The 14,937-nt window shown below is 45.4% G+C and overlaps 1 protein-coding gene across 17 annotated transcripts in view; it reads right to left on the bottom strand.

Moving 5' to 3' along the window:
• The window catches only part of LOC139677171 (non-structural maintenance of chromosomes element 4 homolog A-like), a 27,455-nt gene extending 12,518 nt beyond the window's left edge, over positions 1 to 14,937 (bottom strand). For 2 of the 17 annotated variants that reach the window (XM_071566890.1, XM_071566891.1), the window contains exons 1-5: positions 14,543 to 14,937; positions 13,667 to 13,898; positions 12,208 to 12,288; positions 10,948 to 11,104; positions 9,043 to 9,156 (exon numbers count right to left, since the gene is read on the bottom strand). In XM_071566890.1, coding sequence (XP_071422991.1) covers positions 9,045 to 9,156; positions 10,948 to 11,104; positions 12,208 to 12,288; positions 13,667 to 13,898; positions 14,543 to 14,593 — 633 coding nt within the window. In that variant the 5' untranslated portion in view covers positions 14,594 to 14,937 and the 3' untranslated portion in view covers positions 9,043 to 9,044. Of the gene's footprint in view, positions 1 to 2,665; positions 12,022 to 12,207; positions 12,289 to 13,666; positions 14,457 to 14,542 lie in introns of those variants that run through there. The other 15 variants (XM_071566884.1, XM_071566886.1, XM_071566889.1 and 12 more) reach the window with 15 other exon arrangements.

The following is a 14,937-nucleotide window of genomic DNA, read 5'->3' as shown; positions in this document are numbered from 1 at the left end:
CCATATGAGAGGTATGTTAGGAAAGACTGTTTGGGTGAGTCCCACCTCAAACAAAGGCAAACCCATCCGAGGGATTGTCTTTGCTCAAGGACCTGGTTGCACTTGGTGGGTAATGCAAAAAGATGGAGAAACACATTGTGTACCACAAGGGGACCTAATTTTGAGCGAGAAGAGTTTGTAATGTTTCATTGTATACATGTGTATATATATGTATAGGTAAAAAGGGGGTTAATTTGGGAATGACTAGATGGAGTGGAATAAGGGGTGGATAATGTCCTAGTTCAGCTGGAGGGACCAGCTAACCCTGTGTGGTGGTGATCAAACCTGTGTATTCCACCCCCTCTATTCATTCCCCAAGGACAATGGGCCATTAGCAGCAGCTGCCCAGGGAGCCATTATCACTTCACACCCAGCCTGAGGGGGGCGGAGCTGCTAATGGGCCATCAACAGCTCAACAACCCCTGGCTCCCAGAGTTAATCACCCATTGTGTGAGTCCCCGCCCAGGGGGAGGGACTGGGTGCTCCCTGAGGGTACATAAGTGGTGGGTAAGAAGACCTCAGGACCTTCTCGTCGGATCCAGAGCAGCAGCAGGACCTCGACAGCAGGAGATCACCGCTCTCGCCCAGACCACAGCCCTCGCCTGCACCAACAGGTTTTTCTTTTCCTTTTGCTCTGGACTTGGGGGAGCCACAGGGGTCTCAGCAGAAGGGCAAACAAACCCCCTTGGGTTTGTGCCCCAGGACACTGGGTTATACTGCTGGGGTATTGTGAGTTGAAAGCAATTTCCCTTGTGTATCAGTGTTGTTATTGTAATATTATTATTAAATTTTAGCTCTGACTTATAATCTCTCTCGTGGTGAGTTCATTTCCCCTGCTGGTTCACCTTCAAACCAGCACACTGACCCACCTTTGCTGCCCCACAGATGCTGCATCAGGAAGGGAAGGCCCACGAGGGAGGGAAGTGCACAGGGACTCATCCTGGAAGGGACTTCGGGAGGTTTCTGGGCCAAACCAAAGCATATTGAGTGGAGAATGGGACACAGGGGTGGGCTGTTTGTGTGCTCTGCCATGTCAGGAGAAGATGCAGAGCTCCAGAGACACCCAGACAATTTGGATCCTTCCAGGAGATGATCTCAGACAGTGGCTCCCAGGCCTCTGCCACACGCTGGTTGCTCTGGTTTGATGCTCCCTGGTGGTTACACCACCCACACACCCACCAGTGTTATGTGCACACACACCAGTCTCACCAGTTTCTGGCCTCCAAAGAACACAAGACCTGATGGTTTGTGACTCCCACTCTAGTGCTTGGCACTTGGACCTTCCTCCACACTAAAAGCAGAAAGTTCCCTTTTCCCAGAAAGTTCTTGGTAATGGAGGGATTCATGAAATGGGACAGGCTGTGGGGTCAGTTTCACGCCATGGACAGGAATGGGCACTGACCAGTCACCTTTTTACACATGGCCAGATCCTTCCACCCCCTTTATATCTCTCTCTTCTGTCCTGGGTTGAGCTGGCAAAACACCAGCTGTCCAGGACAGAGTGAAGAGGGTTCCTCCTCCCCCCAACCAGCTAAGGGAAAGAGAAGAGGGAGAGGAAAAGAAACCCCTCAAAGCAGGTTTATGCTGAAACTAACTACATGTATTTATACAGAAGAGAAAATTAAGAGGAAACTACAATATAACACACAGTCACACAAGTTATGTATAACAAGAAATAACTTCCCACTTCCCAGTAAACACAAATTCTACCATTTTAACTACAAATCATTCTAGAGAGGTCAATTCTTCAGAGACAGACTTAAGCAGGCAAAAAAGCTAAGAACAAACACCTTACTTCCCTAAGATAGCATGATGGTGAGCTGGTGCTCCGGGCTTGGGCCTCCCCATCCCTCCTGGGATGGCCGAGTGTCTTGCTGAGGCCACAGCTGTGAAGCAACAGACTAAGCCACACCCACACACCAGCTCTTATGCCTTTGAGATGATGCAATATGGTATGGAATACAATATTATTGACTAGAAGAAGTCAGCTGTTAGCTTGCTCAGCCCAGCTCAGGTCAGCTGACAATTTCAGGCCTAATCCGAACTTTAAAGCCTAATTTTTTGGCCTACTTGGCTAAACCCATAACACTTCTTATGCTTATTGCACCAGAGACAACAATGTTCCCCATACCCTTTCCATTCCAGTACTTTGTTTTTTGCTAAATGTCCCATGGCAAGTCTTGCCCAGTCCCCATATTCTCTCTCTGCCTGCCCATTATGAGTCTCAGACTCTGAGACAGAAACGCCCAACCTCAGCTGCAAGGTCATCCTGGATGGCTCTGCCACTGACCACTTGGAGAGCCTTTCATGCAGAGATGCTGTAAATATCTTTTAGTTCCTTTGGAACTTTTGACTTTTGAATGGTTCCTCCAAAACCCTGAAAATTCATGTTCCTAAACTGGCAGTTCTTTCATTTGTATAAGGTGCTGGAGATTAGGTCCCATTAAAATGCTAAACTGGTGTATGAAGGTATTTACAGCTCTGTAGAGATGGAGCTGGGCATGAAAGACTGATGAAATGGTTTGGGTTGGAAAAGACCTACAAGAGTCTCTAGCCCAACTTCCCCCCTGTATTAGGGTGGGTTCAAAAGGCTGCTGGAAATTAAAACAGACACGCTCTTGAGAGATTAACAAACAGGGGGTTTTTTATTACCAGAGATTGCTAAGTGACAGGAGTTTTAAGGTGGAAAAGGACGAGGATGGAAAAGGAAGGAAGACAAAAACCTCAAAAAGCAATAAGCCTGTAACCGAGGGAGACGGGTTTTTGGACCTGAGAGACGACTCCACAGGAGTCAGCAGCAACAGGCCCTTTATTCATACGCACACACACTTTTATACATCTTTAAGACTGGAACCTTCCGCAGGTGATGACACTTTGGCACTGATTATTGGCTAATAATGCTGTTTACATTACAAAGCTTCTCATAATTGGCTGACCATGCACATCTGCTGAGAAAGTCGGCAGCAGCCATTTCTGATTTCATTAATTAGTTCTTAAGGCTACAGCACTAATTTACATAGACAGTTCAGCATATGGCTTGCTTTTTAGGTGAAATACCATATGAAATTCCAACATATGCCCTCCTTTTTTTTTGAACTGCCTGTGTCTGGTTACTGCTTACAGAATGGCTTGTCTAATACACTTAAACATCCTAATAGCATAATATTAACACACACAGCAATAATACTAATAAGATTTGCTTAATTAAATTATGAAGCTACTTATTAATTCTAAGGAATTGAATTAAGAATTTGAAAGAGAAACATTATCCACACCAGTTGCTAAAACAGATAAAATACTGGCATTATTAATGCTATAAGGCACTGATTAGCTATTGAACTTAGAATGCTACTTAAACATGTTTTAAAAGGGTTTCTTACTTGAGATCAGCTACCACAAAGCTCTTGCTATCTGGTTACATTGACAAAGGTAAACTAAATGTCTTGAGTTGGCAGTAGATTAAAGCTGACTTCATTCATAACAGCAGAGCCACAAACAGCATTTACAGTTCCATTGCTTTTGCAGATGACAACTTATGTGACCTAAATTTTTTTATTAAGATTTATTTAATCATTTACTTAGTTTTCCTCCTTTTTTTTTTAATTATAAGAACTAGTAACTTAAATGCTGCTGTTATGTAATGTAGTAAGCTTAATATAGGAAGGGTACTAGTTAACACCGAGCTATAAATGTAACTTAATTCTAATGACTTAAACTTGGACTAAATGAACATTACTTAGATAACTTAATTAATACTTTAATTTAACTTATTTTGCTTGATATTTTAACCTTTTAACAAATTAAAAACACTATTTAATTTTACTTAAAATCCTTATTTGCTTAATAAGTTAAAAATGTTATTTTATTAGCTTAACAACTTAATTTTCTTAACAAATGAAAAAACATTCCTGCAGGCATTGTCATTGGTGCACCAAAAGAAACTTAAAACTTTAACAGAAATATAACAATACTACACAACATTATTTCTATAAACTGTATTTTTTTATCAAAAGGAACATAACTAATCTAATGCTATATAACTAAAATCATTATGTGTTTTAATTTACTTTGGTAGTTTTAGAAGAGCTTTTGGAAAATGCTTAACACTAACAAATTGTTATGGGTTCACCTAGGTGGGCCTAAATTTGGGCTCTGAAGTCTGGACTAGGCCAAAGCTGTCAGCTGACTTGAGCTGGGCTGAGTTAACAGCTGACCTCTTCTAGCCAGTAATTTTGTATTCCATACCACATTATGACATCATCTCCAGGGAAGTGGGAACCAGTGTGGGAGTGGTTAAGGGAGTCGCTTCTCAGCCTTCCTCTTGGGAGGACGCACGATGCTGTCCCAGGGGGGATGGAGAGGACCAGGCCCACCACTGGCTCACAGGGTATCTCAGGAAAGTAAAATGTGCTGTTCTGGGTCTCTCCTTTCTGCTTGGGTTTGTCTCCCTGGGGAATAAGCTTCTTCTTAAGTAATGTGTAGTTAGGACAGTAGAATTTGTGTGTTTGTTAAGAAGTTGAGGTGGGGAACTTGTTGTTGCAAACTTGTGTGAGTGTATATTTGTACTCTCTTCTAATTGTCTCTTCCTTTCTGTGAAAAATATATGTAGTTTTAGTATAAATGCAGTTTGAAGTGTTTTTTTCTTTCCCCTCTCTTTTCCTCCCTTTCCCTGGTGTTAGGAGGGAGGCTTTTCTCTCTGTGCTTGGGGGGGTTGGCAGTTGCTTATCTCAAACCAAGACACAAATGGAAACACATCAATTACTATCAGGTGTTCTGAATTTTGAATTTGAGGGATTAAATGAAAAGCTTCAACTAGTTGCTCGAATGTTCTGGTAACTGATCTTGATTCAGTTAGAGGAAATTGGTTGTTCTTATCCATTGCTGACTTCAACTTGTGGAGAGAAAAATAGAAACTTTTCCCTAGATTATTAAATGCTTATAACACTTTATTTAACAAAAGCTAAATTAACAGAGAATCAGTTCAACAGATTTCTTTTAGACTTCTTTGCTGCTCTCTGAATTGCTGGAGAAAGATACTGCATTCTGTCCTCGCATGATGTATTATAAGGCTGTGACTGGAAGGCATCAGGTGCTTGAGTTTCGTTGTCTCAAAAGGAAGCTGAGTGGATGGTTGTTAAAGTGAGTTCGTTGAGGCTACTTGCTGTATGCAAGAGAGAGGCTTGCAGTTCGTCGGGGGGGTATGCTGGAACTACAATTCTCAAGGCTCTTTGCGAGATCACTACATTTCCCATACGACCTTGCAAGGAGCCGATGACGTAATGCAAAGCTTTATCTGTCCAAACTACAACTCCCAGAATGTCTTGCGAGACTTGCGCATGACAGAAATAGCCGATGATCCAATGCGAGAAGCTCTCCCCCCTTTCTTTAGAGCCAGGGGGAGAACTTTTCCTCCCCGTGGGAGAAGAAGCGCCATGTTCGAATTGCGTAGCACAAAATTCTTTCATAACGCAAGCTGGAGTGCGGCTGGAAAAAACACTTTTGCAGCGTTAGAGATGGAAACGAAGCAAAACAGAGTCAAGACAACAGTTTCCGGCAACTTTACAGCACTTTGCAGGCTGAGGAGGAACACGCAGAGCTCAGAGATGGTACAAACAAAGCCCACGTGGTGCGATGGGGGCTATACTATTTTACTAATAGAGAGCTTTTCTTTTTACTTCTCGTTCTGTGCTGGTTTTTTTTGCGCCGATGCTGGGACCCTTGGCAGGGCAGCAGGGGCGAGCGGGAGCGGTGCAGCGATCCTTGAAAGCAGCGGGAGATGGACTCGCGCGGCGGCTGCCAGGGCTGGGGGGCTGGGAATGGGCTCGTTGTCAGAGTTTTCAGACGACCGCCAAGTTTCTTTTCTCCCCCGAGCCAGAGGCGATGGCTGAAAAGCTGTTGTGGCTTTTTGCGTCTATGTAACAGCTGCCAAGCCGCGACTGTTACGGTTTCTGCCGCTGTATACTGCTTAAGGCGGTTTATGACTTCTCGCCAGGCTGGCCCTAAAATTTTCAGTTCTTTGCCCCCGTCAATGGCTTTGTTCCAAAGCTTATCGCCTAATTCTTGCCATTCCGTTATATCAAAGAGTTGTGAGGGCAATTTAAAGAGTCCTGCTTTTTCAGCCCACATAAGCAGAAATAAGAGCTTATTTACGGGCACGGCAGCTTCTCGCATAGCGAGGAATTCTAAAAATAACTTTTCAGCTGCTTCGTTTTCCATTATGCGAGATTACAGCTTACCGCGCGTCCGGGGTGCCGGCCAGCCCTTGACGGCAATGACCTTTTCTCCCAAACTTCTTCCTCTTCCAAGGGCACTCACACGTCCAGCCGGGGCTGGATTCTGTGGGTCAGCATCCTGCACGTCCCAGTAACCGGATTCTGTGGGACAGGGTCCGCACGTCTGGATTCTTCAGATTTTGCGGACTGGAATCCCACATCTGGTCCTGCCAGATTTTGTGAACGGCTTTGTCCCTGTTCGGGCGCCAGTTGTAACCGAGGGAGACGAGTTTGTGACCTGCTGAGACGACTTCACAGAAGTTAGCAGCAACTTTATTCATACACACACACACTAATATACATCTTTAAGACTGGAACCTTCCGCAGGTGATGACACTTTGGCACTGATTATTGGCTAACAATGCTGTTTACATTACAAGGCCTCTCATAATTGGCTGACCATGAACATCTGCTGAGAAAGTCGGCAGCAGCCATTTCTGATTTCATTAATTAGTTCTTAAGGCTACAGCACTAATTTACATAGACAGTTCAGCATATGGCTCGCTTTTTAGGTGAAATACCATATAAAATTCCAACACACAAAAGCTGCACAAAAATCAAATCAGTTCTGCATGTTCCACCCAGTCTCTATCAACAGCCTGTGCCAGGTACTGCTTAAGGTATTTCCTTACTCTCAACTCCTAAAAATTTAGGAACAAACACTTTTCAGAGTCCCAGAAAGACTGAAGTATTTCATTCCTTAACAAATCCCACCAAAGCCCGTTGATATGCTGTGGGAATGAAAGCCAAAGCCCTTATGTGCAGCATGGAATTTCCCTTCCAACCCTTTTGAAGCTGCAGCAGTTCCCAACTCAAGAGAGACAACGAGACTCCTTGCACACAAAAAATGGCTTTTTTAGCAAAGCATAGCAATGTTCATGTAGTTATTAGCAAAAATGTAACTTGACAGGAAAGGTAATAAGTACTGATTTCTATTAATAGAATTAATTTGTATAAATGAGCATAATGGTCTCTTTTTCATGTATTGATATTTGAAAAGGCTCAATCCTTTCAGCTCATGGTAAATCTCTTCCTGCCTTCAATTCACTGCGTATCTCCAGCTAAAAATATACCTAAGCCTTTGGGAACATGTGATGTTGTAAGAAAAAACACTTAGGGCCTTTTAAAGCTGGATTTTACCTATTACTGGCAATCCATCATCATCCAGCCTTATTTCTGCGAGACCATCCTAAAAGACAGTGGGATGCAAACTTTCAGAAGTCAGACGTGTCCAGTCAGGATTATGCACTGGGATTTCATATTCCTTCTTACTGCACAATCCTAAACAGTTACAAATATTGATAAAGAATCTTCACTGGCATACCCAGTAAGAGAAAACGATTTAAATACAGGACTTACTCACGAAGAATGCAGCCCATGTAGAACAGGAGGTAACAGTGGATTATGAAAGATTTGCTTCATTAAAACCATTAATAATGATTAAACGTTCCCATCACTGTTCACTATAAACCTGAATTTAGTCACAGTGTCTTTGTCAGTTTTTGTCTTGTCTAAAATTAGTTCTACTAGACAAACTAAGTATAGTTTGAGGTGCAAAGCTCTGCATACAAAAAGAACACAAAACCCTGCACTAACATACTCTCCTACAACCTGAATAACTCTTCTATACTCTATGGCTACTTTTCTGTATCTAAAACTGTGAGCCAAAACCTTTTTGGAAAAGCATATTGACAGCAAAAATTTCACTACTGTTTTGCTGGCAAATAGAGTGCAGCAGAAAAATCTAAGAAGAAAATGAGTCTGTCAACCTGGCTTTTGTTCCATTACCAAAATATCACAGATTGTTGGGAGAAAATAAATTAATATTCCTAATATTTAAATCCTACTTTTTCAATCTTGAAGACGTAAAAAAAGAATCAGCTTGTCTCCAGATAATTCCAATACATAAAGTGAGATTTCAAATGACTGTGTTTCTCCTGAGCAAGGGACAAAGGAGGAGAGCTGTATGTGCTCAAAACTACTTTTTGGCTGCTAAAGTTTATTACAAACAGCAAACAATGAGGAAATAGTGTGGAAAGCTTCCTCTCCAGAAGCAACATATGGAAGGGAAGAAACAGACCCCAAATTTACACCGGCCTGGTACAAAACAGTGCTGGGAAAAAGTCAGTGCACAGCTTAAGAGCACGGAAACTGACCAGGCCTCAGGGATCAAAGAGGGAACTGTGATCCCAATTCTCAGTTTTCTTGCAGTTGAAAACACCTCACAGAGTGATTCATGATCACTCTGGCATCCACAAGGTCAAATGCAATGATAACATACACAGGAACACTTCTCCTCACAGCTCTCAGATGCATCTTATGAGGAAGAAAAAAAGAATTAGTCCAAAGTATCAAATGGTCTCTGTGGTACCTTCCATTCCTGCTGGGTCAGAGACATGACCCCTGGTTCCTTTTGCCAGGTTCCTGGGTAGAATCCACTCCCTTCCTGGATTTTGTAGGCTCTGCTCAAATACAGTATTTTCAGCAAAAATTTCACTACTGTTTTGCTGGCAAATAGAGTGCAGCAGAAAAATCTAAGAAGAAAATGAGTCTGTCATCCTGGCTTTTGTTCCATTACCAAAATATCACAGATTGTTGGGAGAAAATAAATTAATATTCCTAATATTTAAATCCTACTTTTTCAATCTTGAAGATGTAAAAAAAAAAATCAGCTTGTCTCCAGATAATTCCAATACATAAAGTGAGATTTCAAGAACATACCATGCCTTACCCTTACAAGGAAGGACACATGAAACAGTTTTCCACAGTGCGTGCAAAGGAGTTTGGGTCAATCACAAAATTCAAGAAGGAAATCGGTGAACCAGCTGAAGATGCAAAAATGGCTCTGTTAAAACAAACAAACAAACAGGTGGTGTACACAGACCCAACAGATGAAAATACAACTTCAAGAGGGCCAGCACTCCTTTCAAAAGCCAACAGGATGTTTGCCAATTTATTCACAATGCTGCATTCCCAGCCCTGAAAGAAACAAATGCTCTATTACAGAGCGTATTATTTTCTTCCATCTTTTCCCCCATGCAGATCCATATGCAGGGACTATTGGATTGCCTTCTAAAAAATGGCAGGCTCTAATCAGTGGGAGAGGATTTACGTTTACTTTGCAGTCAAACAGCCACTAAGGAGTGTTCACAAAAAACACACAGTTGGTGTATGTGCTTTAACACAAAGATTTCTACTTGCAAACTTCACCTCATTTTGTCTCCGCAGCTCAACCTGACTGTACAAGACAGAGAATATTCATTTCCTCCAATTAATGCTCAATTTCATCATCCTTACCCTCACTTTCAAAATGAGTCTGCAATATTCCCAAGAGCCTCTCTACGTCTTTTTCTGCAGCTGCCTCATGAGACTCCTCCCTTTTTTCTAACTGGGAAACAGAAGCAGAGATTCGCCTCAAACACCCACTGTTGTATTACAGACTATGCAAAGGGCCTTTTATGAACACAGACCATAAAAGCTGCATTTTCCTCCCTCTGTGCACCATTACAGACACACTTATGCAGGTTGTCTCATGTTTGCAAACAAAGAGCTTTAGGGTTTAATTCCCATCTTACACTATCAAGCCCAAAGGCCGTGCCTTGGATGCTTTGAGCCCATTGGGGGCTACATTCACTTTTCAACAGCTCTGTGGAATTGGGTTACACAGCAATACAACCTGTGAGGTTAATGAAGAAGATAATTAATAAGCAATTCACAAACCCTGCAGCTTCTCTTCTTCCCAGTACAAACATGAAATCAGTCTGTAAATCCTGTTTCCTTCCACTCAGTGAAACATTGCAGCCCACACAAGTCAAGAAGCCTAATAATGAAGGCAGAGTAGTGCAGAAGCCCAGAAAGGGCTGATGTGTACGTTTCAAACACAGCTGGATGGCTGCAGAGCCAACCACAGACTGCTTGCAGTAACAATCAAGGAGTGTTGTTAACAATACACTGTGAGAAAAAACCACACAGAGGCAGGGCAGCACTTTTCTGGGACAAATGTCCTTGTTTGGCTCCTGGAGTTAAAGCACAACCCAGAACAGCACAAGAATCTGTGAATCTTGGCTGCTCCCTTCCCCTTGAGGGTGGGATGTCACTAAGACAGTTGCTAAGTACAAAACCCAAAGAGAAAGATTTACAAGTCACCAGTAATAACTATGCCACAACAAGTGGTTAATCAACACTTTGCAAACCTGAGCAGGCATTGCACGTTTTGCTTCTCCTCTTGAAGCTTTTTCCTGCCTCTCAATCCGCTGCTCTGCTACAGGAGGATCTGACTTGAAAGATCCCAACCCAACCAAAATACAAAGAACACATCCATGGAATCTGGTTTACACTGCATGCTTAGAAATCCATATGCTGAGCAGTGGATCTGCTGAGAAAAGTGCAGTGAGTGACAGCTAAAGATTCAGAGACTTGTGGAAAGAACCATCCCCAAAAGGTGCTCCCAATACCTTGGCAGCCTCATAACCAGAGCTATCGACCCATGTAGAAAATTTGATGCAATTATTCCAACTTTCTTTATAGACTGAAAACTTCCCAACTACTTTTCTTAAAGCTAGTTAAGAAATTAATCAGAGTATATGGATCCACTACCTGGTGCTGCAGTATATAGTATTTCCTTAAGGAAACTTACAGATAGTGAAAAGTAGGTGCTCTTCTCAAGCACTTTAGTGCTTCTTCTCCCAGTTTCTCCCAGGCATCACCTGGTAAAAACCCACCAGGTTCGCTGCCATTTTCTTCTCCTTCAGTGCCATTTATGCCCATGGTGGTCAGGTACAACCGAAAAAGAGCTGCAATTAAATTCACTTGGGGATAAACCACTCATGGTGACACTTCCCAGGAAGCCCAGCCCCTCAAATATCATAAAGCAACTTCTTCAGCCCAGTCCAGACTAACCCACTGCATCCACCAGTCCAGACTAACCCAGGAAAAACTTCAATAAAACAACTGAAGTCAATGGGGTTTTATATTTCAGAGATCTAGACTTGACCAAAGACTCAGATTACTTATTGATCTGCTGGAACATAAGGGAAAAGTTTCAAGGAGGAAAAAACCCCAAGAGCCTGCATAAAAGCTATTCTGAACCAGCTCTTCCACCCAGCCACAGCACAAAGAGACAAACATGTTGAGTGTAAAAGCATTCAGGTCATCCAACGTCCTGTCAGTGATACAGCACCTTAAGAACTCCATCCAAACCCACAGAAAGCAGGAGACAGGATAAAGAAACTGCTTGGCTACTGAGAAACTACAAAAGAGGGACTCTGAAAAGTGTGCAGAAGACCTTAAGAGCACAGACTGACTGAGCAGTAAAGCAGCAGCAGTGCAATACTGTTGGGGGGTGTCTGCATTTTAAATTACATTCTCCCCTATTCAAAGTGCTTAATACATAGTTTAAAGCAATTAACACCACCAACCAGATAAAGAAAGTTAATCAAAGAAAGTCACAGGGAGAGCATTCAATTCTATCAGAACTGCCAAGTATTGCCTGACAATCTCAGCCTTTTGCTTTATGATTCTGTAGCAAACAGGGCAATCCTCCAGCAAAACTGTTGACAAATTCAGAGCCCGGAACTCACCAGGTCTTCTACAAATGCTGTTGAATCAAATGATGTCATCTCAGACTGTAACTCGTTGGCCTTCTCCTTCCCTAGATTGGATGCTCAGAGCAGAAACTGGGCATCCAGAGCAGCCTCTGGTGCACAGCACACTGTGACAGCAAAGACTTTATGCTAACATGAAAGTCTCAAAAATATAATAATAAAATTCAGCATAGGGACTATCCTGGCATTAGAGCTTTGTAAATCATTTTATACATGACCACTAATGCACTCACTTCTGTAATCCTTAAAATAATACTTGCATTAAAAAATAAAGATGACAGAATCTGTTTTACCTCTATCAAAGAGTTCATTGGCTTCTTCCAGAGCTTCTGTCAGCCTGTTGCTTTTTGAACTCAGCATCTCCTCACGATTTTCTAGGGGGAAAAGACACCTATGAAGTCCTACATTACTTAAACATAGAAGCATTAAGAAATACTGTGCTTGTTTGACTCTGACTGGAGGCCAGGGGCCCACCAAAGCTCCATCACTCCCCTCCTCAGCTGGATGGGAGAAAGAAAATAGAGCAAAAGGCTCGTGGGTTGAGATAAAGACAGGGAGAGATCCCTCAGCAGTCACCATCATGGGCACAACAGGTTTGCCGTGGGGAAACTGGTGGAGTTTATCAAACAAAACCAGAGCTGGACAATAAGAAGTAAACCAGACCTTAAAAACACCTTCTCCCCATCCCTCCCCTCCCTCTCGGGCTTCACTTTATTCCAGATTCCCTCCTTCCTCCTCTCCAGTGGTGCAGGGAGATGGGAAATGGGAGTTACAGTCAGTTCTTCACATGTTGTTTCTGCCACTGGTCCATCCTTAGGGACAGGAGCCCTTCTTCCCCTGCTCCAGCCTGGGGTCACTCCCATGGGAGACAGTCCTCCACCAACTTCTCCAGCATCAGTCCATTGCAGGGGCAACAGTTCTTTACAGACTGCTCCAGGGGTACCTTCAGGAACAGGCTGTGCCAGCAGGGGCTCCTCTCTCCACAGGTCCCTGCCAGGACCCAGCTCCAGTGCAGGCTTCTCATGGCATCACAACCTGGGGGTCTGTGCAGCTGCTTCTCTCACATGTTCTCGCTCCTCTCTTCCCTGGCCACAATTACTGATGCACAATTATTATTTTTCCTTCTTAAACATGTTATTGCAGAGGTGTTGCTGCCATCACTGATGGGCTCAGCCTTGGCCAGGAGCAGGTCCCTCTTGGCTCTGGCAGACATGGGGGAAGCTTCTGGAAGCTTTTCAAATCCATAGCCCCCGTGCTACCAAAACCTGGCCACACAAACCATATACAAATACACACTCAGAACCTGATCAAACTTAGCTGCTGCCTTGCCCATCATACACACAACAATACAGAATAAACAGCACATTAATTCCAGGATGATGTAGGCTCCTTTTTTATTAATGCTTATGCCTTAACTAAGTCTGAAGTAGCAATTTTCCAGGTACTTCAATGGTGTAACATTTGTATGGTTGAATCCAGGTCAGCAAGGACGGCTGCCCCATCCCTGGGAGCGTCCACGGCCAGGCTGGACGGGGCTTGGAGCGCCGTAGGCTGGTGGGAGCTGTCCCTGCCCGTGCCAGGGGGTGGCACTGGATATCTTTAAGTCCCTCCCCAGCACTCCACGATTCTGCTATTCCATACAAACACTTCCCGGGAGTCGAGTTTCCATGGAAGCACAAGCCCCAGTGCCCGGAGTTCCCCGCAGCCCCAGCCCCGCCGGCACGGCCTCCCCGCCCGCTACCCCCGCCTTACGCTGAGGGGCTGAGATGAGCTCCCGGTACTGCCTGCGGATCGTCCGGCTGCGCGGACTGTCGGCTCCATCTCCGATGCCCACACGCCTCGCCCGCTCGCTCGCCGTGTCCGCGCCCTGCGGCCACTCCCGGGAGGCGGCCGGGGAGGCGTCCCCGCGGTGCGCCATGGCCGAGTCGCGCTGCCGGAAAGGCCCCCCGTGCTCTGCGCGGCCCCGATTTCCCCCTTTCGGCTTCTAGAAAAAAACAACAACAAATAAATCCCATTTCCCTGCTTTTTAGGGCCGCTCGCGTGTCTCACTCGGCTGCACTTCGAGATCCCAGTTTAGGGGTCCTGGGGGAGGTGGCGGAGGGGGGATTGTTGGGGGGAAGTTGAGAGAATTTGGGCAGGTCTGGCTGCTTTCGAAGGGGGTTTTGGGGTCCTGTGGTGGTTTGGGAGGTCTGGGAGGGGATTTAGGGCAGTGTGGGGTCATTTGGGGGGTTCTGGGCAGTTTAGACCCTCTGGGAGAGGTTTCGGGGTCTGGGAGGGGATTTAGGGAGTCCATGCGGTACTTGGGGGGGGACGGACGGGGTATTTCAGGGACCCCGGAGAGTTCAGGAGGGGATTTGGGACACCCTGAGGGAGTTTGGGGAGTCCAAGGTGGGATGTTACAGGTTACGATGGGGGTTTTGGGGGGGTGTTTGGGGTTCCAGGGGGGATTTCGAATTCCTGAGGCGGATCCCGGGCTGGGGGGAGGGGTCCTCCGGCTTCTTCACCGTCACGGCCAACACGGTCCCGGAGGGGTCCCGGGGGTCTGTAGGGGGTGGGCAGGTCATGAGGGACCCCCAAAACCCGCCCTGAGTCCCCAAAATATCCCCAAACCCGCCGCCATTCACTCACCTGTCCCCTCAGCACCGTCGCGTCCCGCGCTCCGGCTGCGCTGCCTCTCATTGGTCGCCGCGCCCGCCCGTCAACGCCCGCAGCCAATCAGAGTCCAGGAATGCAGCGGCGGGGCGGGTCCTGGGGTCCGCGCCATTTTGGGCCTTGACTGGACTACGACTCCCGTCATGCAGCGCGGCAGGACAGCCGCGGGCTCGGCTCGGGCTGCCCCGGGGGAGCGTCTCGTTGTCGCGACCCAACGAACAACGACCGAAGAGAACCCCAGAACACAACGGCGGCAAACGAAGCCTTAGTCCTTAAGGGGTCCCGGCGCTGCGGGGGCTTCCGCCGGCTCCGCACCCAGGGGCTGGGGCCAGCAGGGAGCGGCGCAGCCCCGGGGCAGCGGCCCGGGAGAG

The sequence above is a fragment of the Pithys albifrons genome, chromosome 11 (assembly GCF_047495875.1).
Source record: "Pithys albifrons albifrons isolate INPA30051 chromosome 11, PitAlb_v1, whole genome shotgun sequence".
Classification (NCBI taxonomy): Eukaryota; Metazoa; Chordata; class Aves; order Passeriformes; family Thamnophilidae; genus Pithys; species Pithys albifrons.
This window is presented reverse-complemented; position numbering and strand designations above follow the sequence as displayed.